Here is a 27705-nt window from a genome sequence, read left to right on the forward strand (position 1 = left end):
GGTTACCATATACAAGGGGCTTACAGGTAAATTAGCCTAGACCAATTGGATATGACCAATTATGGGTTCAGAGCGCTGCCACTGAGGTCTGGTTAGCAGGCTTCAGAGTGAAAAAAACAGCAGAATCAGTCAACAAATACAACCGGGGGGTAGCCATACCAAAAGAGTTATTTCCTTACAGAATATAGATCAGGGATAAGTTCAAGGGGAATTAGGAGATATTCAGAATCAAAATACTGTCCCATACACACTAACTGCCCAGAAACGCTAGGATTACCTGGAGATGATTATGCACATTTGACTAGTTTTGCAGCGGGTATTTTCACTTTGCAACCATTCTTTTCCGTTAAAAGAACTTTCCCCACTTGGTATAGAGCACATCTGTCTTCTCATTTACAGTAGTACTGATTTTAATAGACTTTTTTTCTTAACATCAGTAAACTACTATAATTTGTTAATCTCAATAGCACTGGTATTGCCTTTCCACCACCACTGTTAAAGATTACTTACAAGTGCAATAACAGACTACTTTCTTCTAATGAATGCAGTACATTTTGGGGCATTTGTGTTTCCCATACCTTTTTAGGTCAAGCCTGGGAAGCGCATGCACTACTCTGCGAGGCATGCTGTACTCAGGTATGGACGTGGAGCTCTGCCCACTTTCCGCCAAGTTTTCAATTGGCTTTTGTTATTGCCCTTTAATGATTGCTTCTGATTCATTAATTGGCTTGTTACTCCCTTCTTAGTAACGCCTTGTCTGCATTTGTAACCTCCCATTAGGACTGGAACTTTTACTTGTGTGATTGCACCGTATTTTCATTTAGTCTGTGTAAACTATTTTCTTTCACTATTTTGTCCTACTCCAGACATGACGTGCTTTCCTGCAACGGTCGCGTGCCTTTATTTCTTTATTTGTCCAGCGCGGTACACTTTTAATAGAGCGGCCGCACGCCTTTCTTTATTTATCAAATGTTTTATGTTTTTTTTCCAAAGCGCCCTATGCAGCGCTTTCACTTTAATATCAGCCAAGCACCTTTCTTTACACGAAAAGCGTTTAAAGAAATGGGTGTGACCGACATTAAAGTGAAAGTGCATCAGAGACCGCTTTTACAAAATAAAGATTTGTTTGTTAACTTGACAAACGTATGCTTTTTTTTGGTATAAGCGCCCAATGCAGCAGTTTCACTTTAATGTCAGCCAAGTCAAATTCTTAAGACGCGGCTCGTCTAAGAAAAGGGACGCAGCACACATTAAAGTGAAAGTGATGCATGGGCGTTTTCCCAAACAAGCATTTGCAATGCAATAGGTCTCGCATTTACAACATTTAAAACATTGATACAATTCGTTACAAAATATAGTTCACTAGTATTACAATTTGAAAAGATACCCTTTTATAATGTAAATAATGTGAGTTCTATAACCAATGGTCTAGCTTACACATGCAACAACTATCCAATTTGCACGCAATACACATTCTTACAAGTACTGCTGCTATAAATTCAAGTAATGGCAAAGCCAATAGGTCTTGCCTTTGTGAGCAACTGGCTTGGCCAAAGTTTTTTACCGAAAATGCTTTTTGGCGATGTTGTATTGCGTCAACAGGAAAATTTGACAAGAGTATGATCATGAATTATGTATGCATGCACCTACTGAATGATGCAGGTGTCATTTTTTTATATACAGTTCCATAATGGCAGCCGCCACTCGAACTGTTAACTACATTTAAAAAAAGAATTTTGCTTGGACAAAAGCAGAGTTGTGAAAGAGGAGCAGCCCAGTAGCAAATGGGAGAGGTTGAGCACCCTCCACCCACTATTTGTAAAAATGAACAAGTTACTTACCTTCAGTACTAGTCTTTCTGGTAGAGTATCTAGTTGCGGATTCCTCACCTTTTCAATATTCCCCAGACGTCAGACTGACCTGTAAACTTTTGAGCAATACCTCTGCACACTGGAAGGTGATGCCTTGCAGCTGTGCACAGATGCCGCTAAATGACGTGTGGGGCCTACATAGGCACCACTCCTGCAAGCTGACAGCAGATGCTTCTGTATCCCCAAAAGTGAAGCCCCAAAAGCGGATTAGTAGACAGTGTACAGATTCCTATACTTTTGAATCTTATTAACGGATAGAGTCCAATGACAGAACAAGGTGGGTGGGGAAGTCTAAAGGGGTTGGTAAGAAATCCGTAACTAGATGGAGCTTGTACCAGAAACAGCATTACTGAAGGTAAGTAGCTAGTTCTTCTGATAGAGAATTCTAGCTGTAGATTCCTCACTTTTTGAATTGATACCAGAGCTATACCTATTTGGAGGAGGGTCTATGAATGGACTAAAAATAGAAAGTCCTGCAGGACCGAGCTGGCAAAATGCCACTTAAGGCGAACCAGACTATCCAAGCAACAATGTGCAGTGAAAGTGTGAAGGGACAAGCACTTAGCCATCTGACAGAACAGGGACTTCACATGCCAATGCAGAGGTAGCAGCTGGTAGAATGAGCACACAGTCCTTTCCGAAGCTGCTTTTTGCCCAGCACGTAGCAGATCTTAATGCTGAGCTCAATCCAGCGGGAGATGGTTCTATTCCTCACTGCCTTTGATTTTTGTGCTCCAGAGTAACCCAAAAAGAGCTGATTGTCCACCTGGTGGTCTTTGGCACAATCTATGTAAAAGCTCAGCGCTCTGTTGGAATCCAAGCGGTGAAGTCCCTGCTCCACTTTAGAGGAGACTGGTGAATTGACCGACGTGGAACAACGTCAACAAATCTCGCCAGGAAACATGCCCCTGTCTACAGAACCAGTTTATCTGAGAAGAAGGAAGTGCAAGGTGGATTGACACAAAGAGCCTGACACTCTATGTCCAGAGGTGATGGCAATGAGGAACACAGTCTTTATGGTAAGGAGCCATAAGGGACAGCTGTGAAGCGACTTGAAAGGGGTGCACAACAGATAAGTCAGGACTAGATTAGTATCACATTGTAGCATGACAAAAGGACACGGGGGAAACGTGTTGTAGCCCTTTCAAAAATCGCATCACAACCGGTGACTTAAACAACTAAGGCTGATCTAACAACTGTAAGAAGACCGAAAGATAACCCTTAACTGTGCCCAAATCAAAATCTTGCCAGGCAAGAGACAGGAAAAATACCAGAACGTCAGAAAATTTGGCCATCTGGAGAGTGCAACTCTAAGTCAGAAGTTTGTACCAACAACAAAAGTATATAGCTTTCAGTGAGGTATGCCTCAACCATCTTTGGAGGGTCAAAGATGTTCAGCTGTCACCAGTCTATTTCCAAGCGTGAAGGTGGAGACTGCGAAAGACCCAGGTGCAGAGCCTCTGCCCTGCTGCTGATACAGCAGATCCTCCCAGAGGGGCAGCTTGAAAGAAAGACATATGCTCAAGCCTTGGAGTTCTGGATACCATACTCTCTGTGCCCAATCCAGAGCCACTAGAGTGACTTGAGCCTGAAAAGATGTCTTGGAAACTGTAAAACACAAAAATGCTGACATTGTGAGTTCTTGGAAGTGACAAATAAGTTCAGCCCTCCATTCACGGAAGAGACCTTGTACCACCTACAGGTGTAGCGACCATTTGTGATCTGCCATGCTTCAATGGCCGAGTTCATAAGCCCTGGCATTCAATGATCCTGCCATGTGGTTCCCTACCAGGAAAATCTTGTGGTGGTCCACCCATTTCCAGAGGGCAATGGTATTGTTGGTGAGCATCTTTAGCAGCCTCCCTTTAATAGAAGGCACAAAGCCAAATGGATGGCCCTCAGCTTCAGAAGGCTGATGTGGAGCCGGGCCTCTGATCTCCACCTCGCCCAGATGGCCGCTCCAACCGAGAAGCGATGCATCAGTCCCCACTGTCAGCTCTGGGTGGGGAAAGGAATGGAGTCTGCCACTGACCCAAAAGCAGCCCAGTAACCACCACTGCAGATCTTTTACAGTATGCTCCGAAATCTGAGCATGGTCAAATAGGTCCCCTTGACGTTGGGCCCACTGGGACTTCAGATCCCATAGCACAGCCCGCAAATGCAACCCAGTTTGCTCAACCAACAGGATTCAGGAGGCCATCAGTCTCAGCAGCCTCAGAGTTGACCTCACTGAAATCCAAAACAAGGCTAAATGATTGGAGTCCGGAAAGGGATGAAACCAAACCAAGTACAAAATGGCTCTGATATATGGGAGCGTCTAAGAAGAGTTCAGGTGTGACTTTGGCACATTGATAGTAAACCCCAAAAATGTGATAGCCTGGAAATAGTTGACGACTGTCTGGAGAAACCCACCTTCAACAGCCAGTCACTAAGGCAGGGACAGACTAGCACCCAACCTCCGAAGGAGTGCTGCCACCACTGAACACCTGAAGGCGCTGGTGAGACCAAAGGGGAGTATATTGAATTGCAAATGCTCCTCTCCCAACACGAACTGCAGATAGTGCCGATGGGTCAGCAGAAAGGGTATATAAAATAGACGCCATGTAGTCCCAAAGCTACGATCAGGAGTTAGGCTGGGTGGCGAGCTGGCCTTGGTAGTGGGGGCAGTGGGCACCATGGCCTCTACCGCAAACTGCTGGGTTCCCTGTGGGGTTGGACAGGTTAGCAGTACAGGACGCTGTGGCCAAAGCCGCAAAAGTAGCAATGGAACTGCTGCAGTTGATGATGTGGAGAGGAGAGGCCCAGAAAACCAATAGTAGCCCTGCTCTCCTTAAAAATCTTGAGAGCGGAGTAAACTTTTTCCCAAAAATAAGCGAGTCCCATCAAAGTGCATGTCCATCAGGGAAGACTAGACATACCCGTAGACACAGTCGATCACAGATATGCAGGCGGTGAATAGCAACACTAGTGGCTCTGGCCCGCCCAAAGGTATCAGTGATCTCCAGTCACAATGAATCATGAACTTAGCGGCCTCACAACCTTCTTGAAATGCCTGAGAGAGAACAGAGCAAAGGCCTTCAGTCATTACAGAGAGGACTTTGACCACCGAATCCCAATGAGCGTGTGAATAACGACCCAACAAAGAGCGGACATTAACAGATCGAAGGGCCAAACTGGTAGATTAAAAGACACGTTTGCTGAATATTTCCATTGCATAGGTTCCCAATCGGGGAGTGGTAGGAAATATGTTGGGATTAGAATGGCTGGTCGAAGGTAGCATCACTAGGCTTGCTGGCAAGGAGTGCTTGGAAAGAAAAACGGTGTCACCAGAGGCAGGACAATGACGGTTGCCAACTTGTCTATCAACTGGGGCACCAGAACAAGGTTTGGCCCAAGCACCCAAAATGTATCGGTTAGTACCTCATTAAAGGGTAGAAAGGGCTTAGAGGATGTTTGTCGCAGTTGTTGAAATGGGCAGGTATTTGTGGAGGTAAGCAGCGCAACATCCACTCTACTCTAAATTTGAATAGCGGAATACGGTACAAATCACCCAATCAAAGGATGGTAAAGGGTCTTTGCTCCATGGGAGGGACACAAACAAGAAGAGGAAGGAAGACAATTCAGTAAGAAGCACATTAGTGACAATAAAGCTATCCAAGGGTAAACAATGGGTGGACAGTAAGTCCACTGTAAGATTTGGAATGGTCCACAAGAGGCTTTTGGTTTCAGACTTCTAAAAGCTGTAGTGACCTAATCAGAGAATTAACTGCGTCATGCACGAAGGAAGGTAGGATCCTTCTGCATGGTTACCACCACTTTTTTACCTGGTGTTAGGGTTTCTTACTGGAATCCTACTGATCAGGACCCGAGTCTCTGTGCTTTCTCCCCTAAACTGGTTATGGTGAGTACTTAGGTACATCCCAGATTGGCTACTGGTGTACCCTTATAAGTCCCTAGTATATAGTACTGAGGTACCCAGGGCATGGCTACAACAGAGGTCCCCCATGGGCTGAAGCAGGTATTATGCCACCCATGGGAGACCACTCAAACAGCGACTACATGCCTGCCTTTGCAGCCTGTGTAATCACCACTTAAGAAAGATATAGGTTTCCCTATATCTAAAGTAAGTGCACTCAGATATTATACGTCACCCCTAAAGTAGGCCTTTCAATTCTGAAGGCAGGGTGCTAATTTTTAAGTGTGAGGGTGCCTTGCACGAGCAGGACAGCTCCTACATCCTTTGGAGTCCATTCTCCCGGGTTGTAAGTGCATCAGCCATGACAATATATGGAGTTGCCATGCGTCATTACGTGATGACTAACTCTAGACTTGCTGTAACGAACCATGTTGTGTTTGGTATCAAACATGTTGGAATCATACCCCCACACCATAGCCGGTGTGGTAGGTATGATTCCATGCACTGTAAATCTCCGGGAGGCCCTCAGTACTCCTGGTACCAGTCTTCCAGAACCGGACAGCAAGCTAGGGCTGCTGCCGACCAGAGAGATGGTTCTGCCCTCCTGCTGTGGGGCCAAGCTCGAGCAGGGGAAGGTAGAACAATATATATCCTTTCACAGGAAGGTGTCTTGGGGCAGGGTGGGGGCGCTTGCCAGCGCCACTGAGACTGCTTTTAGAGCACACTAGGTGCCCTCCTTGCATACTCCAGTTCAAACCAGTTCAGGGAGCCGTTGGCTCTCGCTCTGGCGTGAAACTGGACAAAGGACATGGGAGTATCTTCCCCACTGTCCAGCTCCTTCTTTGGGAGGGACCCCTGAATCATCCCGACCCTTTCCTTAGGGTACTTAAGGGCTTACCAGTAGGCAGGTCCTTAGATTCGTTGTGGGATTAGATTCAGTTCCAAGTCTGAGTCATCTTCAACCGTCTGGACACACTGACTGCGGTGTGCTGACCGAGTCGGACTAACCGCATCAAACTTCTCTTTGGGAAACCGAGACTGCAAACGAGAAGACTCAGTCTGCTCCGAGCCTCATCATCCTGAAAGTCCGCTGCATCAACCGTGTCTGTGCCCCATATAGGTTCCTCACCGGGCCTGTGGACATCAAAGACATCCAAAGGAATCTCCCTTGGAGTGAAGGAGTGACTCTGCAAGCAACGCAACGTAGCTGATTAGTTTGCTGATCCTGGGATCCTAAGAACTGAGGTAAAGTAAGTTGTGAACTAAGTTTAAGAGGAGTTTGATATTTTTATTTGATTGGGTATGAGGCACAGTTTATAATGTGTGCAGGGGGGTAGCACGTATGTTTTCTGCGCAGTTTGTAACAGGGTTTAGTGTAACTGCAGTGGTTTTTGGGCTAAGTTTGCATGTAATTCATGGCGCATTTGGGGGAAAGGGAGGCACGTGTTTGTATATTCATGTAATGTACTTTTTACTTCGAAAGTTTGTCTTGAATTCTGTCCCTTAAGATTTTGTACAATGCTAATGGGCCTATTTTAAAATTTCAGTTACCCCTGAAGAAGGGCTTTGAGCCCCAAATGTATTTAGTCAATATTTGCGCAATTAACCAGGATGTATTGTTGATTCCATCGTGCTGCATGATAAAGCCCTGTTGGGCATGTATACAGCAGTTGAAACTTGTAATTAAGTCGCCTCCATTTAAGATTTTCAAAAGCAGGAAGAACAATGAATAAAAATTATCTATATAAAGGAAAATCGTATTACACTTTTCATTCAACAAACCCACGCATTGCAGCTTGTGACTGGAGCGAAGTATTGCCCAGTCTATTATGGAACTCATAAGAATTCCCCCAGCCCTGCCCTCGGAGGCCAGTATCCCTAGCTGGTACCGCTGGAATCAAGTCCCTGTGCACTGTGACGGCTGGTCGTTGCTAAGGCTAGTAGAATCCCTTCTCCAGAGATCTTCGGGTCCTCTCGCAGGACTTCTGTGATCCAAGTGGGTTTCCTTCTTTGCTTGGGGCCTGCTCTGACTCATCTCCTCCTGGTGAATCTCTTGGGCCTTTCAGGTCTTAAACACTGCAGCTTTTCGCTTGCCATGTTGCTTGTAGTTGCCACGGCTGGTTGTTTTTCTCGACGGACACCGCACCTGGTCTTCCACAGCAATACCGGGTACCCAGAGCTGCAGCTCCAGGGTCATCGTTAGCTCTCCTGAAATACCCGGCATTAGTGGGCATTCATCTTCCGTGCCCCTGGTCACTCTTGAGTGGCAAGACTCTGTCCTCTCTGCTTGCAGGTACCTTTACATCTTGAAACCACCTTTGGGTTCCACCAGACACTTTCACCTTCTTCACCAACTGCATCTTCCTGAAGGCCTCCATAGAGTTTGACAGCGGTTCCCAACCCCACTTCACACCTATGCCTCAGGCTTCCCAGGTGTGGGTATCCTGGTGCAAAGTGTATCCATGGGTGCGGTGGCTCTCCAATCTTCTGTCTCCCAAGGGGTTTCTGCAGGGTCCACTGGGAAGGGTCCTTCTACTTTAAACTTGCAACCACGACTTTCCCATTGAATTGAACAGAGCACGCAGTCCTGTTCCCACTCGGCACAAGGCCTCCGTGGGTTACCTGTTTATTTCTCTTGGGTGGTTCCTTGGGTTCCCAGCGCTTCTACATCTTCTGGGTAAGGTTTTAACTTGGGTCGTGGTTTGCATGCCACTATCTTTTTATAAGGTTTGGTCCCCCAAGTGACCACTGTGTACATCGTGGACTTACCTGTTTTCTCTGTAAAGTAATGTGTGTATTGTGTATACCTCCCAGTAGGAGATATTTGTATGTGTTAGTGAGTACTTTATAATAAATACCTATTTTTATAAATACACTGTGTAGTTCTTTTTACTGAATCTATAACTATAATATTACGTTCTGGTAAAACAAGCTCCTTTACACTACTTCTGGACTAAGCCTGAAGGCTGCTCTCCACAGCTACCACTTGGAAAGCTTTCTAAGATTCTCTAAGACCACTAAAATCACCTTAAGGGTTGTCTGGATTAGTGCAGGTTGCTACACTTACATAAGTGAGCACCATATACAAAGCCAGCTTCTCACAATGCATTTATAACTTAGGTACCTTGGAGCAAATGGCATCATCCGTGCTATACAGAAGTGGGCAGATATCCTGCAAATGAGAGCTTATGCCATCCACAGTGGCATTATCCTTGATGTAGCAGTTGATGAGGGAAGCAATGAGTGCCCCACTTAGCTCCTTGTCTCGGATCACCAGGTCTTTGAAACTTGTAATCTTCAACTGATCTTGAAATTCCTAAAAAGGAGAAAAATAGAATGTGCTTATATCTTGTGCATCGTTTAAGAGATGAATTGATAAATGCATTCATAAAGTTATATCTTACATGGGTAGGGAGTTTAAGAATTTCACAAATCACTCCTTGAAAGGTTTTTGGAGTTCCTAATCACCTTCAACACAGAGGCAAATCCCACTTGCGCTAACGGAGAAAACATGCAACTAAGCACATAAAAAGAATTTGCATGAATGGAATCAAATCCTGCACCATATTTTAGAGAGTTCACAGCCCAATCCAACAACAGGAATGGATTTAGTCCATTACAAACAACGACCATTTCAAGAGAGACCTGCCCTGAAGTAGGATGGATACATTTGAAATATTGCATCACAATAACGAAATATTAGATCAATAAATTTACATGTGCTAATTCACTTTTTGTATGTCACACATTTGCACATATGAGTGAGCTTATGCATGCAAATATCACTCAGTTCCGGAATTACTAGCCAAAAATGGTAACTAGTGTAAACATTTTACCCTAAAACAGAGCTTTATAGGCTATTCAACCTATTCAATGTCTTCACAAATGAAAATCACATTCTTAAATGAATCTTTAGAACCGCATATACAAAGGCAGAGGTTTCTAAAAAATGTTTTCAAGTCTGCCTCGTTGGCGCTGTTGTCAAAGTACAGACATGTTACTTTTTTTTGTACAGAGCACCATCACCACATAATGCGTTCTTATAGTGCCAAGAGACTGTGTACAGGACAAAATAAATTGTGCTTAAAATTCAAAATTAGCATAATCCTCTTGAGAAAGATATATTTTAAGTCTGCATCTGAACAAAAAGGATATCTATTTCTTTTACAAAAAGAAGTGATTAATTCTACACATTTGTAACAGCAAAACTGAGAAGGCACAGTCACTCCACATATCTATATAGACAAGGAAGCATGATTAATTGCTAAATGTAAAGTTTGAGACATAACCTTGCGATTACTTTTAAGTATCTTTATACATGCATCCCACATTTTCAAACAGCATAGAAAAACAAAACATAAAGGAGCTCAATGGAATACCTGCATTCATTGCAGTTGTTTATTATTATTTTTTTTTTAAAGAAGTAGACAAAAGTCGAAAAAAGCTTAGTCAAAAAGTGACTAAAGGGGTAAGCTCTCTCTGGAAAAGAAAGAACTGACGTCAGCGCGCAGGGGCTACGTCTAAGTAGGCACCGCGACGTCATCTTGGTGACCACGACACAGGACGATGGATCGCCTGACGCCTGGGGTAATTCTAAGGTAAGGAGTCTAAAACGAACTGTCTCTTTCAGATATTCATAATAATTTCTTAATGATTCCTCAGATCCATTTGAAATCATAACTATATCACTGATGAAAACAAAGCCATACTATTGTTTAATTACTCTCTTCATGTATGCTATAATTCCAGGCATGTTCCCATTTTACCGACCCATGAAATAAGAGGGAGCAAAACACGAGTTGGCTCAAGTTCATTGAAAGGCTCAAGTTCCATGAACAAGGTTAAACTGTTAAGAGATCCAGCTAGAACTTAAGTGAATAAGATTGCTTGGACCACATAAGAAAAGCATCCTGACCTGTATTTAGGGATTTTTCTATTTGTGTATGTGCTTTCACACTGTATCAAATGTCTGCTCAAGACTCTAGTGGAGGGAACCGTCTTTGAATGATTATACAATGTCATTATCTGAATACTGATAAATAACAGTTTCAAAAAATTGTATAAGATTGAACTTTAACTGAAACTGAATTTTATCATAGGTTTGATGTGACGATTTGGATAGTTAATAACTTGTATATTAAGTACTAAGTATACCGGGAGAAACAGCAGTAGACACAGCTATCATAATAGGATATCAATATGAGGACTTTTAGAATTATGAGCTTGCGACATTGTAGTAGACATTAATAGGCCTGGATAATTTTTATACATATTTCTGTATAATAAAAGATACTGAATGTATAGAGATTTGTTTGTCTTTATTAGATTACAAATTGTTCTATTCATTGGGGTGATCTGAATGTACTAAGTCTTGAAATTTTAGAAATGATGTGCTACCTTTTTTATTGATTGACATCATATGTCCTGCTGCTTCCAGCAAGTCTACACGATTTAAAGCATAGCAGACACTAGTTGTAACACACAGGAAAAGCAATGAACTATGTTAAGAACTTGTGGTCAATGAGTAATAAATTACCTGTAAAGCGTGCACAATTATAAATTGTTTGAACAATGAGTTTGAAAGGGTTTTTTGTAAGGACAGTTCAGAGCAAGAATAATCAACATACGGCACAGTTGAACTAAATTTGGAGTAGCAGATTCACACTTCCTAGAGGGTTAATGACAACATACAACTGGGCTGTATCCCAACATGGATATTAGTGTAGTTTAAAGAAAGCTCATTTACCTAGTACTGGTGCCCTTCCCCACAAGAAGGAGCTCATGTAAACTAACCACCTGTGGAAGAATTAATTATATATTGTTATTAAGAGATGTGGGGTGTGTACCGAATGATAGGCAGCGCACCCAACCAAAGGCCATGGAAGATAAAATGCACATAAGGGGATGCGAGTAGTAATATTGTGGAATGATAAGAGTGTTAATGGTGACAGCAAAAGGCAAAGAATACAGTCATGCCTGAGACGAAGAGGTGCGCAAACAATAATGTTACAGGTTGATGGAAGGTGGAGGATGAGTTGAGGCAGAAGGAGTATGGAAGGACGACGATGGAGGGCGATGGTAGGATGAGGAGGAGTGTGGAGGTTGAGTGAAGGAGGACAATGACGAGGAGGGTGAAGGAGGAGGGTGGTGATGGTGAAGAGTGGATCTTGAGTGGAGGAGGGGGGGAAGGTAAGGGACGTAGGAGCAAAAGGGGATGCAGGTGGTGCAGTGCTGTGTGTGTTTTCCATTGCTGTGAGTGGGGCTAGCACAACTCTGTCAAAATATTTACAAATTCTAGCTGACTACACCTGATGCAGCTGAAACAATGAAATTAACGGAAAGTGTGCCTATTATTAGACCCGATGTCACTACACTTTCTAAGGTCACCAGTGCACTAATAAGCAACTCCACCATACAACATCTGATTATACTGAATATATGAAAATGTATTGTCCAATGAAAACATTTTTTAAATTTGTAATTATAAATCACAACTTAGAAAGGGTCTTAGGTAATCTATAAAGACCTGTACAAAATATCAATCACAATTAATACAAGAACAACCTTAAATTAATGGATAATGAGAACTTATCACCTGGAGTTATTTAATGTCATACCTTTTGGAGTTCACCGACAATAACACTGAATTGGTGTTCACACAACAGTTTCCATAAAGCCAACGCCTGGCAGGTTTTACGAACAAGCTGCTGGATCCATTGAAGGGAAATTTTCTCATTCAACTGAGCCTCCGCTACAATACAAATATATATAAAAGGTAGTTTTGCAATGCTCAATCGAATATCTAATTTACAAGCAAAATAATTTCTGTGTTATTGAAGAGAGTAGATGGCACTATAGGACCAATAATTTAATTAGAAGACAAAGCGGTAAACTAGTCTGCCTTAAAAGCTGTTAAGTTCATTACAATGCAGAGGCAATTGCATTTTTCCACAATCCTTAAGAGATATTATACTTTCTGTAGGGCTGTATCAAAGTGTAAGAGGTGGAATCATAGTAGTACTGCCAATTATACAAGAAACAACTTGCATCGAATAGTTAACTGGAAATGTGAAAAGGTACCTTGATTCCTCCCCCCCCCCATAATTTAAGATGTTATCGAATTCAAGTTTCTGAATGTAATCTAGGAACATACTATAAAAGAGAATGAGAACTCTTTTAGACTATCTGCAAGTGTGTCTTACCCCCCGTAGCTCAGATATGTTTAGGCTTATGTAACCTGTTCTTACTGTGATACTTTCTCTGGAGCTCTTGCTGTGCTTGCTGAGAACTTCCGACATCCGGGCGGATGAATCCCAGCAGTCTCTGTTGCATGTTGGCAGGTGTACTGAAGCTGTTTAAAAAAAATAAAACATTAAGCAATATAAATAAAATTATGTGGAGGATACCAGAGAAGGCCAGCCCTAGCGCCATCTCTAAGCAAGGTCATAGAGGTAACCATAGACTAGGTTTTGACCACTGTGCTGAAAAGACCCACATACTAAGACCCTGCTTCCATTGAGGGTCCGTAGACACACTATCTGACCTGTTTATAGCATCTGTGTGATTTTAGGCTTCAGGGGGAGAAGCAAGACTTGGGAGAGTTCACTATCCTCTTGTGGGCACTGCTCAATTATTATTATTATTATTATTAATCGGGTTTTATAAAGCGCAAACAACCCGGAGGCCTCGTAGCGCTAGGTGCTCAGCGCATCTCCCTGTTAAACCACTGATGCAGAGATGAAACTCAAGGATAGGTTTGACATTGACTTTAAGACCCTCAAGTTGCTACCTACATTGGCAATAGGGCAGCACTGTTAGAAAGAATTTCACCTTACAGTATAATGTGTAAGGGAAGTAGATTCAGATGTTCGCTGCTTTCTACCCTTCTCATAGTGCAACACAGTAACACTACTAGTTGGTGCTATAAAAATAACTAGAGAAAAACAACAAACTGTACAGGAATGAATTCATACTCACTGTTGGACTTAGCCCTTTTCGCAGGGTCATTCCTAAACTTTTTGCCTTTCTCCTAGCCTTTTCTCTGATATGGTGTTGGTGGTTTTAGGCCTCTGAGGCACTTTAGCACTGCTGTCCGTGCGCTCTCTGTGTCGCATTTGGTAAAATTGGTCTACACCTGTTTGGCCTATTTTATTTACCTGTCAGTCCCTTGTAAGGTGGTATCTCATACTGGTAAATTAAATGCTACTTGTGGGCTTGCAGCTCTGATTGCGCCACCCACCAAAATAGCCTTGCAAACCTATCTACCCCTGCAGGGCCTGTGCATGCAGTGTTACTGCCGCTGTGACGTGACAACTAAAGTGTATGCAATGTCTGTGACTCCCCCTTTTTACTACATGTCAGTCACCCCTAATGTAGGCCCTAGCTAGCCCTATGGGCAGGGTGCATTGTAGGTAAAAGATAAGACATGTACCTTAAGTGTGTGACATGCCCTGGTAGTGACAAACTCACTTTCTCACTACTGTGGGGCTACCCTCCCATAGGAATGCATTGGGGATTCTCTGATAAGCGTTTCAGTGGTAATTCCTGATATGGGAGGATCAGCATGGTCAAGGTTAGCATTTTTGGAATTGTACTAATAAATGCTGCGCAATGGTGTGCACAGATTTATTATAACTATTAGAAATACCACTTTTAGAAGTTGGCATTTCTGTGTGATATGTGTCTGCCTGCAAGATGTGAATTGCATGTCTGGCTTTTAATTGGCAGGGGCTGGGAGGTGTGTCTGGCTCCAGGAGGGGCAGGGTGAGTCAGCACTAGGCTGAATGGGACATCTGCATTGGGAGTAGTGGGAGGAGTAATCCCCTGACCCTGAATAGGTCTGTGACAGCCCTGTACAATGTTGACTCCGCCCCCTGTGGTGTGTCTGATCACTGAGCCCCTACCTGACAAAGGGGAAGAGGAGCCTTGTAGACAAAGTGCTCCAATCCTCCCCCCGGAACCAGTTGCATCAGGTTCCCTTAAGCCCTGTACTGCAGACAAAGGAGAAAATGAGTATAAATGTACCTGGCTCCCAGTTGGAGGGGTACAGGTTGAGATTCAGGGGCAGTAAGAAACTGTCTCACCAGTCGTGGGGGAAGTTTGTGGATGCATGTTGATATGCATTGGGTGATGGTTAGCACATTTTGAAGGGCTGTTCAATCTGGTTGTCAGAGAGCACATGTTTAGTAATTGTTTTCCAGGATTGCGCCAACACCTGTTGGAGTGTGAGTTCTTTGATCCCAGGGAACTTGTACGGTAAGCAGACATCTGGGTGGGTGCCAGAGGTTCTGAAGAGGCATTGGGAAGTGACCCTAAGAGGAGTGAGTCAGGTATCTTCCAACCCAGAGTGGTGGAAGTGATTCAGAGTAGTGCAGCTAGGTCCCCTTATAGTGGGGAGGTTGTAGGGCCTCACATCCTGTCTCGTAGGAGAGGGAGTGAGACTGGGCTGTTTCCCGAAGTGTCCCAACCTCAGTCTCCAGGACTGGATGATTCCTTAAGGGAACACCAGGTAGGGAGCCTAGTCTGTCCTGGTGGACCGTCCGTTGAGGGGGATCTCCCCGTGAGAGGTGAGCTGGGAGAGTCTGTAATCATACCTCCATCAGTTCTGGTGTCTGGCAATGCCACTCCTGAGTGGAGGGTGCAGTAGTCCAGATTGAGGGGTGAGAGGGGGAAAGAGTCCCCAGTGGAAGAACCAGCGGGTCAGGGGCCAGCCAGAAGGGCTGAGTCACCAAGGAATGACCATGGTGACACCACTTCTGTCCTGGGGGATCTTCACGCACTGTCACATGGACAGGGGTCGGGAGATCTGTGCCAGGCAGACTGTCACACGACACATGAGTTATGGGTCACCCTCTGGGAGGGTATATGTACTCCCCCGGAAGTCCTGGTTTGCCAGGCAATAGTTCAACCACAGGATTCTGTCCCTGGGTTGGGAGGCCAGGTGCAGGGTATGCCTGACCTGGAGGGAAGGACAACTGTAATCAGTGTCCAGACCGATGTAGCTTCTAGGGGTACCACTCAAGTTGGGAGGGTTCAGGGCTCTGAAAGGGGGTGCAGAGGGATGGAGTCCACGCCTCTGACCCCGGTGCGACCTGAGGGTTCAGATCCCAGGTTGGTAGACCAGTTGGTGGAGGGTGGCCCTGAGCTGGTGAGTGAGTTGTGTTCTAAGGTTGCCTCTCATAGGAGAGTGCAGAACCCCAGGAGAGGAGGTAGGGGGAGGAACGCCTCGCCCGTGACTTCTAGTCAGCCTGAGGGTGCGGACCCTAGGTTGGAGGATCAGTGGCAGATTAGAACTCCACTGAGAGGAAGAGTGGAGAACGGTTATTATGTGCCAGGGGTTACTGCCCCCCACTATGTGGATTGGCAAGGACCAAAGACATCTGGGTGGTCTAGGGCCTGGTCGTGGCCATGGACAGCTAGGAAGAACCAATGGGGTAACCTAGTTGGTCCTGAGAGCTTTTACAGAGGGAACCACATGGGTTCAGAGTGGCGTAAAACCGGAAGGTGTCCCTGTAGTTGTGGGCCCGCGTCCATGTTCTATCGCCCAAAGCAGGGAAACCCATTAAGGTAGTGATTGGTCTACCCTGCACTTTGGCTGGAAGGGGGTTGTGTTGGACTTGGCCCTTTTTGCAGGGTCATCCCTAAACCTTTTGGTAAAATTGGTCTACACCTGTTTGGCCTATTTAATTTACCTGTCAGTCCCTTGTAAAGTGGTATCTCATAGACCCAGGGCTGGTAAATTATATGCTACTGGTGGGCTTGCAGCGCTGATTGCGCCATCCACCAAAGTAGCCTTGCAAACCGCTCTCAGGCCTCTGCCACTGCAGGGCCGGTGCGTGCAGTGTTACTGCTGCTGTGACGTGGCACCTAAAGTGTGTGCCATGCCTGTGACTTCCCCTTTTACTACATGTCAGTCACCCCTAAGGTAAGCCCTAGCTAGCCCTATGGGCAGGGTGCATTGTAGGTAAAAGATAGGACATGTACCTTAAGTGTGTGACATGTCCTGGTAGTGACAAACAGCCACTTTGGTTTCTCACTACTGTGGTGCTGCCCTCCCATGGGAATGCATAGGGGATTCCCTGATAAGTGTTTCAGTGGTAATTCCTGATATGGTAGGAGCAGCGTGGTCAAGTTTAGTATATTTGGAATTGTAATAATAAATGCTGCGCAATGGTGTGCGCAGATTTATTATAACTATTTTAGAAATACCACTTTTAGAAGTTGGCATTTCTGTGTGCTATGTGTCTGCCTGCCTGATGTGAATTGCATGGTTGGCTTTTGATTGACAGGGGCTGGGAGGAATTTGTGGCTCCAGGAGGGGCAGGGTGAGTCAGCACTAGGCTGAATGGGACATCTGCATTGGGAGTAGTTGGAGGAGTAATCCCCTGACCCTGAATAGGTCTGTGCCTGCCCTGTACAATGCTGTCTCCACCCCCTGTGGTGTGTCTGATCAGCGAGCCGCCACCTGACAAAGGGGAAGAGGAGCCTTGTAAACAAAGTGCTCAAATTCCCCCAGGAACTAGTTGCATCGGGTTCCCCCAAGCCCTGTACTGCAGACAAAGGAGAAAATGAGTATAAATGTAGGAGCTGGCACCCCCTGATTTTGTTGTTGTTCCTGTGCTTGGGGGGCTTACTACTGCTGGGCCTCAGGGGAACCGCCACGAGGGACTACCTCCCTGCTGGAGAGCCCCATGAGCTGGCCTGCTAGGGCCCAGCTTTGCCCCCTTCCCCTCGAAGGACTTTCTTTTAGGACTATAGCGCCTTGAGAGCGCTCTACTTTTCTTCCTGCCTAAGGAGAGCGTGGGCTTCGCAGCGCGGAGCTGCCGCCCCCTGAGAGTGAATCCTGGATTGGGGATTCCCCCACATTTGTTGCTTTCATCAGCGGGAGCACACCCCACATTTGGGAAGCCGAGTGGGTGCCCACCTCGCATTGTGGTCCATTTCACGGGTGCCCACCCCGCATGGTGCTTTATTTTAAGGCGGGTGACCACCCCGGACTGCAGCGTCGAGAAAGGAATCACCGCCGTGGTCTGATAGAGAAAAGCCGCCAACCCGGAAGCCAGGCAGAGCTCGCCTGACTGCTGGAAAGCGTAAGAGCCTTGCGGGCTGCATTTCCGTCCCCCCTTCGCTCCTGTAACCGGAGGAGAGCCACCAGTAGGGAGGAGAGGGGCTGCAGCTAATCAGCGGGCTCCCGTGGTGAAGGGAGAGCCCCGTGTGTCGCTAAACTGCCCACAATAACCCGGAGGAGCGAGGTGAGGCCAGCCGAAGTCTCCCTAGCGAGAGGAGGAGTTCCCCAACAGTCCCGGTGCGTGGGGCTGTACCTTTTGCCTTGGGCTGGGTGCCAATCGCACCAGAGAAGCCCCTGCGAGGTGGGGCTCGCAGAGTAGTGCCAGTGTTGAGCGGACCCGCAGGACAGCGGGTCGCTTTAACGTTGGGGCCATTGTCTCTTAAGAGTTCCTGAGTGGGGGGTCCAGAAGGCACGGTGGTGCCAGAAGCGATTGGCAGTCCCAGCTGCCCTGCGAGAGCACAGGCAGCTGCAACGTTTGGGCACATTTATTTTGAGGAGTCTTAGAGGGGAGCTCCCAAGCGGCACGGTGGTGCCAGGGCTGATTTATCATTCACAGCTGCGCCAACCCAGAGCGGGCAGCTGTGAGTGCCAGCGCCCATATTTTCACAGCTGCACAGCAATTAGTGGCAGCTGCAACGTTTAGGCCAGCGCAATTGCACACCTTTGGATTCTGCTGCATTGGCACCACACTTGACATTTTGGACATAGGGCATTTGAGCCCTCTTAGAAGGCCAGTTGGCCAGGAGGTCAGTGTGAGGTTGTTAGGGCACCAGGCCCTTATGTGATTTATGAGGTGCCCAGGAAATATGATTTATGCACCCTGATTTATGCCTCTAAGGTGACTTCTGCCTATGAGGTTATTGCGTAATGTGTTTATGTTTAGGGGGTCGGCGCCTATGGTGTTTTACGCCTAATGGTAGACTGATTGCATAATGTGATTTATGTTGCAGGATATATTGCTGAGTACAGTGTTTTGCCAGTAGTTACTGGTTGTGTTCTACATTTACTATTTTCACTTTGTGATGGTTCTGAGAGTGGCCCAATTGACCCTGTCATATGTATATAATCCCCTGTAAATATTGCCTAGTGCCAGTTGGCACAGTGTATATTGTATGATTACTATTCTAATGTGTTTATGATAATACAAAGGCTATTTTTATATATAACCTTGTGTGGAGTTCCTTTTGTGGTGTGCCTAATGTGTTGCTGCTGTGTGTGTGTTGCACAAACGCTTTACACATTGCCTCTGGGATAGGCCTGACTGCTCATGCCAAGCTACCAAGGGGGTGAGGAGGGGTTATCTTCAGCGTGTCCCTTGCCCTGACTAGAGTGGTGGTTTCTGCCTGGCTTAGGCGCAAGCCCTAGCCAACCAGAAATCCCATTTCTAACACTCATAGGCAATTAGTCTATTTTCTTCCCAAATTACCCCTGTGTCATGCGTAAACATTAACAAGCATTTGCAATGCAATAGGTCTCGCATTAGGAAAGTTTGAGCTATTGGTCTTGTAAATGACACATTTTTTATTTATGTGTTGGTTTTGAAAATAGCGAAATTAATAGCTTTGACATTTACAATGCCAATAGGTGTATAACTTTCGCAAATGTGACACCTATAGCATTTGTAATGCAACATGTTTTGTATTTACGTGACTTAGATGTATTGATATTACAAATAACAATGGCTTAATTTTTTTAAATAATTAATACTTAAATAAAAGTTATTGTAATTTATAATGGAAATAGCTTAAACTTTTGTAAATAACTTTTGTGAAGATTAGGTTCAGTGTATTTTATTGTGACGAAAATCCAAGAACAGAAGTGAAATATTAACATCTTTTTGTGACATTTGTAATAAAGCTTGAAACATTGAGAGAACATATTTGAACCAGTTGTTGTTGAATGGTTGCACAGATTGATACTGTGGTGGCGCTGAGTGATGTTGTGGCGACGAGTGATGCTGTGGTAGCGCATAGTGATGTTGTGGTGCCCCTGAGTGATGCTGTGGTGCCCCTGAGTGATGCTGTGGTGGTGCCATAGATAGAATGAGGGCGATAGATAGCTAGAGGGAGGGCGATAGATGGCTAGAGGGAAGGCGAAAGATAGATAGAGTGGGGGCGATAGATAGATAGAGGGCGATAGATAGATAGAGGGCGATAGATAGATAGAGGGCGATAGATAGATAGAGGGCGATAGATAGTTAGAGGGCGATAGATAGTTAGAGGGCGATAGATAGATAGAGGGCGATAGATAGATAGAGGGCGATAGATAAATAGAGTGAGGGAGATAGATAGGGTGAAGGCGATAGATGTGTGTGGTTGTGTGTGAAATGAAATGATTACGCACTTGTATAGCGCACGACTACCCGTAGGCATCTCGGCGCTTGTACGAATACCGCCGGGGAACCCTTCCTGGCCTTTCCCTGTGAGGAGCCCACTCCTGGGCACCCCCAAGGTGAAGTCAGGCATCCTCAGCGTTGTTGGGGCCGTTGTAGAGATTAAGCAAGCTATTGCCCAGAGGTGTAGAGTGGGACTCATGATTAGAATAGGCACGAGGCGAGAATTATCAGGTCCGAGGAAATTGAGCCCAAGACTTGCCGAGGCGGGAATTGAACCCTGGTCCCGGCCAGACTACTGCATCAGGGTCTGCCGCTCTAACCATTGGGCCACACTTCTGGTGTGTGAGGTTGTATGTGTGGCTGTCTGTGTGAGGTTGTATGTGTGGCTGTCTGTGTGTGGTTGTGGTTGTGTGTGTGGTTGGGTGTGTGGTTATGTGTGTGTGGTTGTGTGTGTGTGGTTGTGTGTGTGGTTGGGTGTGGTTGTGTGTGTGGTTGTGTGTGGTTGGGTGTGGTTGGGTGTATTGTTGTGGTTGTGTGTGTGGTTGTGTGTGTGGTTGTGTGTGTGGTTGAGTGTGTGGTTGAGTGTGTGGTTGAGTGTGGGGTTGAGTGTGGGGTTGAGTGTGTGGTTGAGTGTGGGGTTGAGTGTGGGGTTGAGTGTGGGGTTGAGTGTGGGGTTGAGTGTGGGGTTGAGTGTGGGGTTGAGTGTGGGGTTGAGTGTGGGGTTGAGTGTGGGGTTGAGTGTGTGTGTGGTGTTGTGTGTGGTTGTGTGTGGTTGTGTGTGGTTGTGTGTGGTTGTGTGTGGTTGTGGTTGTGTGTGGTTGTGTGATTGTGAGTGTGTTTGTGTGTGTGTGGTTGTGTGTGTGTGGTTGTATGTGTGTGTGTGCGTGTTTGTTTGTGTGTGGTTGTATGTGTGTGGATGTATGTGTGTGTGGTTATATGTATGTGTGTGTGCGGTTACAGAAGGATGTATGTGGAAGAGAGCAGCAGATCAGCACAGCAGAAGAGAACAGGGAGTTAAAGAAGGAGGCGGGTGGAAGAGAGCAGCAGATCAGCACAGGAGAAGAGAACAGGGAGTTAAAGAAGGAGGCGGGTGGAAGAGAACAGCAGATCGGCACAGGAGAAGAGAACAGGGAGTTAGAGAAAGAGGCGGGTGGAAGACAACAGCAGATTAGCACGGTAGAAGAGAACAGGGAGTTAAAGAAGGAGGTGGGGTGGAAGAGAGCAGCAGATCAGCACAGGAGAAGAGAACAGGGAGTTAAAGAACGAGGTGGGGTGGAAGAGAGCAGCAGATCAGCACAGGAGAAGAGAACAGGGAGTTAAAGAAAGAGGCGGGTGGAAGAGAATAGCAGATCGGCACAGGAGAAGAGAAGAGAACAGGGAGCTAGAGAAGGAGGCGGTGGAAGAGAGCAGCAGATCAGTACGGGAGAATAGAAGGGAACAGGGAATTAGAGAAGGAGGTGGGTGGGAGAGAGCTGTAGATCAGCACAGCAAAAGAGAACAGGGAGTTAAAGAAGGAGGCAGTGGAAGAGAGCAGCAGATCAGCACAGGCGAAGAGAACAGGGAGTTAAAGAAGGAGGCGGGTGGAAGAGAATAGCAGATCGGCACAGGAGAAGAGAACAGGGAGCTAGAGAAGGAGGCGGTGGAAGAGAGCAGCAGATCAGTACGGGAGAATAGAAGAGAACAGGGAATTAGAGAAGGAGGTGGGTGGGAGAGAGCTGTAGATCAGCACAGCAAAAGAGAACAGGGAGTTAAAGAAGGAGGCGGTGGAAGAGAGCAGCAGATCAGCACAGGATAAGAGAACAGGGAGTTAAAGAAGGAGGCGGGGTGAGAGAGAGCAGCACATCAGCACAGGAGAAGAGAACAGGGAGTTAAAGAAGGAGGTGGGTTGGAAGAGAGCAGCAGCTCAGCACAGCAAAAGAAGGAGGTGGGGTGGAAGAGAGCAGCAGATCAGCACGGGAGGGGGGGAAGAGAAGAGCACAGGGAGTTAGAGAAGGAGGTGGGTGGAAGAGAGGAACCGATCAGCACAGGATAAGAGAACAGGGAGTTAAAGAAGGAGGTGGGGTGGAAGAGAGCAGCAGATCAGCACAGGAGAAGAGAATAGAACAGGGAGTTAGAGAAGGAGGTGAGGTGAAAGAGAGCAGCAAATCAGCAGAAGTTAACAGGGAGTTAAAGAAGGAGGCAGTAGAGTGAGGGCGATAGATAGATGGAGGGCGGGCGATAGATAGATAGAGTGAGGGAGGGAGGGTGATAGATAGAGTGAGAGAGGGAGGGCGATAAGAGTGAGGGAGGGCAATAGAGTGAGGGAGGGCAATAGAGTGAGGGAGGGCGGTAGAGTGAGTGAGGGCGGTAGAGTGAGTGAGGGCGGTAGAGTGAGTGAGGGCGGTAGAGTGAGTGAGGGCGGTAGAGTGAGTGAGGGCGGTAGAGTGAGTGAGGGCGGTAGAGTGAGTGAGGGCGGTAGAGTGAGTGAGGGCGGTAGAGTGAGTGAGGGCGGTAGAGTGAGTGAGGGCGGTAGAGTGAGGGTGGTAGAGTGGTAAAGTGAGGGCGGTAGAGTGGTAAAGTGAGGGCGGTAGAGTGGTAGAGTTAGGGCGGTAGAGTGAGGGCGGTAGAGTGGTAGAGTGAGGGCGGTAGAGTGAGGGCATGAGGGTGGTAGAGTGAGGGCGGTAGAGTGAGGGCGGTAGAGTGAGGGCGGCAGAGTGAGGGCGGCAGAGTGAGGGCGGCAGAGTGAGGGCGGCAGAGTGAGGGCGGCAGAGTGAGGGCGGCAGAGTGAGGGCGGCAGAGTGAGGGCGGCAGAGTGAGGGCGGCAGAGTGAGGGCGGTAGAGTGAGGGTGGGTGAAGGTGAGAGGGTGGGTGAAGGTGAGAGGGTGTGTGAGGGTGAGAGGGTGTGTGAGAGGGTGTGTGAGGGTGAGAGGGTGAAAGGGTGTGTCAGGGTGAAAGGGTGTGTGATGGTGAAAGGGTATGTGAGGGTGTGTGAGGGTGTGTGAGGGGGTGTGAGGGTGAGGGGGGGTGAGGGGGGGTGAGGGTGAGGGGGGGTGAGGGGGGTGAGGGTGAGGGGGGTGAGGGTGAGGAGGGGGTGAGGGGGGGTGGGGGAGGGTGAGGGGGGTGAGGGGGTGAGGGGGTGAGGGGGTGTGGGGGTGAGGGAGGGTGAGGGGGTGAGGGAGGGTGAGGCGATGGGAGGGGGAGGGGGTGTGAGGGGGAGGGGGTGTGAGGGTGAGGGGGTGTGAGGGTGAGGGGGTGTGAGGGTGAGGGTGGGTGAGAGGGTAAGTGTGGGTGAGCGGGAGAGAGTGAGGTAAGGGGGCGGAAGCAACGTCTGCAGGGGAACAGAGACAGAAGAGAGATGCACAGAGACAAAGGGGATGAGAGGAAAGGGCGAACGGGGGAAGAGAAGCAACAGAGAGCGGGAGACATGGGTGGGACATCGAAGAAGGCGGGTAGCAGGCAAATGGTGGTGCGCGATGTGCACGGGGAGGCAGGGGGCGGCAGCCTTTGAAGTGTCTGATGCGAGGCACAGACAAATGGTGGTGTGACGTGTGCACGTGGGTGCGGGGGAGCGGCAGCCTTTGAAGTGTCTGATGCGAATTCTGATAACCCCGTCCCTCCTCGCCAAAGTTCTTCAGTGCTCTGTTGAAATATTTTTAAATGCACAGTGTGGGAGTAAAGGAAATCAAGGAGCGCAAACCGGGCAAGTGTGTGCTTGTAACTGGTGTAGTGCTTAGTGAGGTGTGTGTCAACAGCAGTACTGTGTGTGTGGGGGAATGCAAGCGCCTATAGGTCATTGAGCTTGCATTGCTGTTAATGCTGCATATGGAATGGCCTATAGGCGCTTGTATGAACAGGGTGCTGGTGAGAGGTCTCGCTCATGGTACTGTAAGCACTTGTATGATGATTGTGTGATGCTGATAAGTAATTTTTTAGCACTGCATACTGAGTGGCCTCTAGGCGCCTGCATGAACAGGATGCTGGTGAGAAGTAGTGATTTATTTGCAGTGCAGTCTCAATGCACCGTAGGCATTTGTATGGTAAGCGTATGATGTTGTGAAGTACCGAATGATTAGCATTGCATTTTCAAAGGCCTCTTGACTCAGGCAAAGCGGCGATGATCCTGCAGGAAAAATATGTAAAATACCTGCCAAAAGTAAAGGAGACCAGAAGTGAGGTGAAGAGAGGGGCGGGGGCTGTGGCGAACGGAAGGAAGTGGCACGGAAGGTAAGGACCTGAGGCAGCAGAAGGGAAGGAGGAGAAAAGAAGATGGAAAGGAGTAAGGAACAGAGGCAGGCTAATGGAGGGAGACAGGAGTAATGCAGTGCTTACTTTGTAAAAAAACAACAAGCGTGCATGTTAAAGATGTTATGTTTCAATTGGAATGCGCCGCTCTTGCCATCATCAGGCAAAGCGGCAATTCACCACCTGGTTTATGGTTTCCTATATATCTGGAATTGTTTTGTATAGTTAGTAGTTTTCAAATGCAATTTTGAAATGTGTTAAATGTTGCTAATGTGAATGACTGCTCTGTTTCTCCGGTCATGGTATATTTTGAGCGCTATACGAGATGAGTCTCAGGTATGCAGTCGCGATGCAGAAGTTCTACTACGCCAACACTGGGCACTGCCATTACTGAGCGTAAGTGTAGCACACAACAGCTACTGCACTACGAATGTGTTATGGGGTCTAACGGGGCACTGCTATGGTTTGCTCTCCCCCGCCATGCCTCCGGGTGGGTTGGTCCATGTACTCTGGGACATCATGACCCACGTAACAGCGCCTTTTACTTGATATGCTTACATATGTGTACTGTTGTATAATGACAAAATGCAATAAACATATTCAAACAAAAAATCAGGCAAAGCGGCAATGATCCTGCAGGAAAACGATGTCAAATGCCTGCTGAAAGGAAAGGAAATCCGAAGCGAGCTGGAGAGAGAGTGGGGGGGTGCTATGGCGAACGGAAGGAAATGACAGGGAAGGCGAGGGCCTGAGACAACTGAAAAGACGGGTCCACAAAAATGATAGCAGAATTTTGCATTAAAAACGTGCTGATAAACACACATTTTACTTTAAAAAACACAGTTACCCCACTGCACAAAGACATGGGCAAATGATATCAGACGTATACAGTATAAGGTTTTCCACATAAAATGCAAATATTAAAACTTAAATACTATACGACTGACCAGCTTAGCGTATGTACCACATGATGCCTTCATTCAACAACCGCAAGTGATGAACTGCGATTGCATTTCCAATATCGGACATAACTTGTTCACTACCATTCCTCCCTCTGCCACAATACTGTGCCAATGGTCAACATTTATCCACGATTCAGGATATGTCTGCACTAGCGTTCTAAATCTACCTCACATTTCTTGAACTATATGCACTTTGCACCAACAACAGAGACCATCTGTGGTTCACTAGCACGTGCGGTTTCTTGCACACTTGTCAGGGCCATTACAAAGCTGCATTAATCCCAAGTGCAGAAGCACATTTATTTTCTGCTAATTAGGCGCATCAAGTAGATATTAGGCTACTTGATATTTTTTAATATTTAAACAATAGCCTAACCCTCCTACAAACAGTAAATCTTCCACGGACCTTTGTGCACTATTGCCATCAGCCCGGCTGGCTCCCGTGCACGTTGTTTACGCGAGCGGCACAGTCTGGGCTGCCAGTGACCTGGACTGGCCGAGCAGCCAGCCCATTTAGCATCAGCAAGAAACCATCAGACAGGAACCTGCACTCGCCCGTACCAGCGGCTATGACTCATTGGCAGCTGAGCACTGCGAATCAGATATGAGAAAAATGTCACAGCAATGCAGCTCCCAGCAGCAGACTCGAAAAGGGATATGCCAAGTTATCAAAGCGCAGCATCGCACCGGTGGTAAACTAGCAGGTTACGACACTGCTGCTGCAGGCAGGAATTTTACTGAGACAACATGGCCTACCAGCTACAGATCGCACTCGGGTTTTAACTGGGCATAATTCTAACACCCGTGTCCGCTACCCCCTCCTTGGCACTGCACATCCATATTAAAGTACACCCTTAAAATCCGAGATGAAAACTAACGTGCGCCAACAAACTACTGAAAGCTCCTCATTACGTCAAATGAACCCACCACTAAGCACAATGGCAATAACCTTAAAACAAGCTCTTGGCATTGCTGTGGGGAGAAGGGAGGAGAAATGCGAGACACGACCTGGTGGCCGTGAAAAGTGTGAAGCAGTGGGCAGGGGGGCGGATCCCTTTGAAGCTCTCAAAGGCAGGAGCAAATGGTAATAAAAAGCCTGTGGGGGAAAAGCGCGTGCTTGTGCACGTGAACTGTTTGAAATCCGCCCGATGGTTTGAGAACATTTTTGGCCACTAAAATTCTCCCCTATCCATTCCAGAGGAATGGGATAGGCTCGACCTAAAAACTCAAAAATACATTGCAGGGCTAATAAGATGTTTTGCCACAGTACCCTCACTAATTACATTGCCACGAACGCAGGCAGGTGAGACACAGAAGTAACTTTCAGGGAACATGCCACGACATTGCAAAAAAGTAATTGAAGAAAAAAAGTCTGTTCTTGACATACTGTTACATATTTTTTATGTAGGATCGCGGTAAACCTTTAGTACACATAAATAAAAAAATATCTGCCTACTCAAAGAAAGCCCAGGTGACACCTATATGGCATTTTTCAGTTAATTCGCTTCTTAGTTTCCCAAATCAAAAAAATTCATTCAACATCACTACACCACGTCTGTAGGTCTCTACAAGACATCTGTAACAGCTAACACATTAAAGCGAGATTGCATATTGAAAAATGCCAAGCAGATTTTGTGTGGGCACTCTTAAACAAAGAAGCACAGAATACACAAAAGAAATAAGCTCGAATGTTTTCAGGTGTAATATGGAATAAGCAGTGAATATGCAACAATATTTTCTTTCCAGGTGTACACCATTTACCTTCCCTGCTAATAGAATCTATTCACTTGTACATGTTATGTGCATGGTTCCCAGGTTTTGTTGCTGTAGAAGTCACAGCTAGGTTCAGTACTTGATAGTTTTAATTGGCAGATACGGTAAACTGAAGGTCTGGCTGAATGTCAGCAATCAAGAAGGGAGGTACTCCTACCCACCTAATAAACACAAACTGGGTTACAAAGTACAGTGTTCTGCTCAACCTCTGGTAGCAATTGCACAAGAAGTAGGCAACCCCAACCCCCCAAAAATGCATGTCAAGTTCAAGCAATGCCACTAATTTTAAACTAAAAAGAACAAAATAACATTCCCAAACCAATTTAGGAAAATAAAGCAAAATTGAATGATCAAAATTACACCAAGATATTTAATATTGAATAAAAGGAACCAGAGGTATGAATGTTTACAATTAAACTAGGTACAATTTTAGGCAGACTGAGATGAAGCACATGTTGTCGATACCAAACGGATTGAATCACTCAATTTTATTTTACCTTCTGGCTTGGTATCTGAAATAAGTCAAAAGTGTTCAGCCGGGTAAAATTCCAAGGCTGAGG

General features: G+C 46.4%; 1 protein-coding gene across 2 annotated transcripts in view; it reads right to left on the bottom strand.

Annotated features, from left to right (window-relative positions):
• NUP155 (nucleoporin 155) overlaps positions 1-27705 on the bottom strand; it is an 898957-nt gene that overhangs the window by 486685 nt on the left and 384567 nt on the right. For both annotated transcript variants that reach the window (XM_078674974.1, XM_078674975.1), the window contains 3 exons: positions 13035-13138; positions 12405-12538; positions 8912-9103 (listed from right to left, as the gene is read on the bottom strand). In XM_078674974.1, coding sequence (XP_078531100.1) covers positions 8912-9103; positions 12405-12538; positions 13035-13138 — 430 coding nt within the window. The remainder of the gene's footprint in view (positions 1-8911; positions 9104-12404; positions 12539-13034; positions 13139-27705) is intronic.

This window comes from Lissotriton helveticus, chromosome 2_1 (assembly GCF_964261635.1).
Source record: "Lissotriton helveticus chromosome 2_1, aLisHel1.1, whole genome shotgun sequence".
NCBI classification, from domain to species: domain Eukaryota; kingdom Metazoa; phylum Chordata; class Amphibia; order Caudata; family Salamandridae; genus Lissotriton; species Lissotriton helveticus.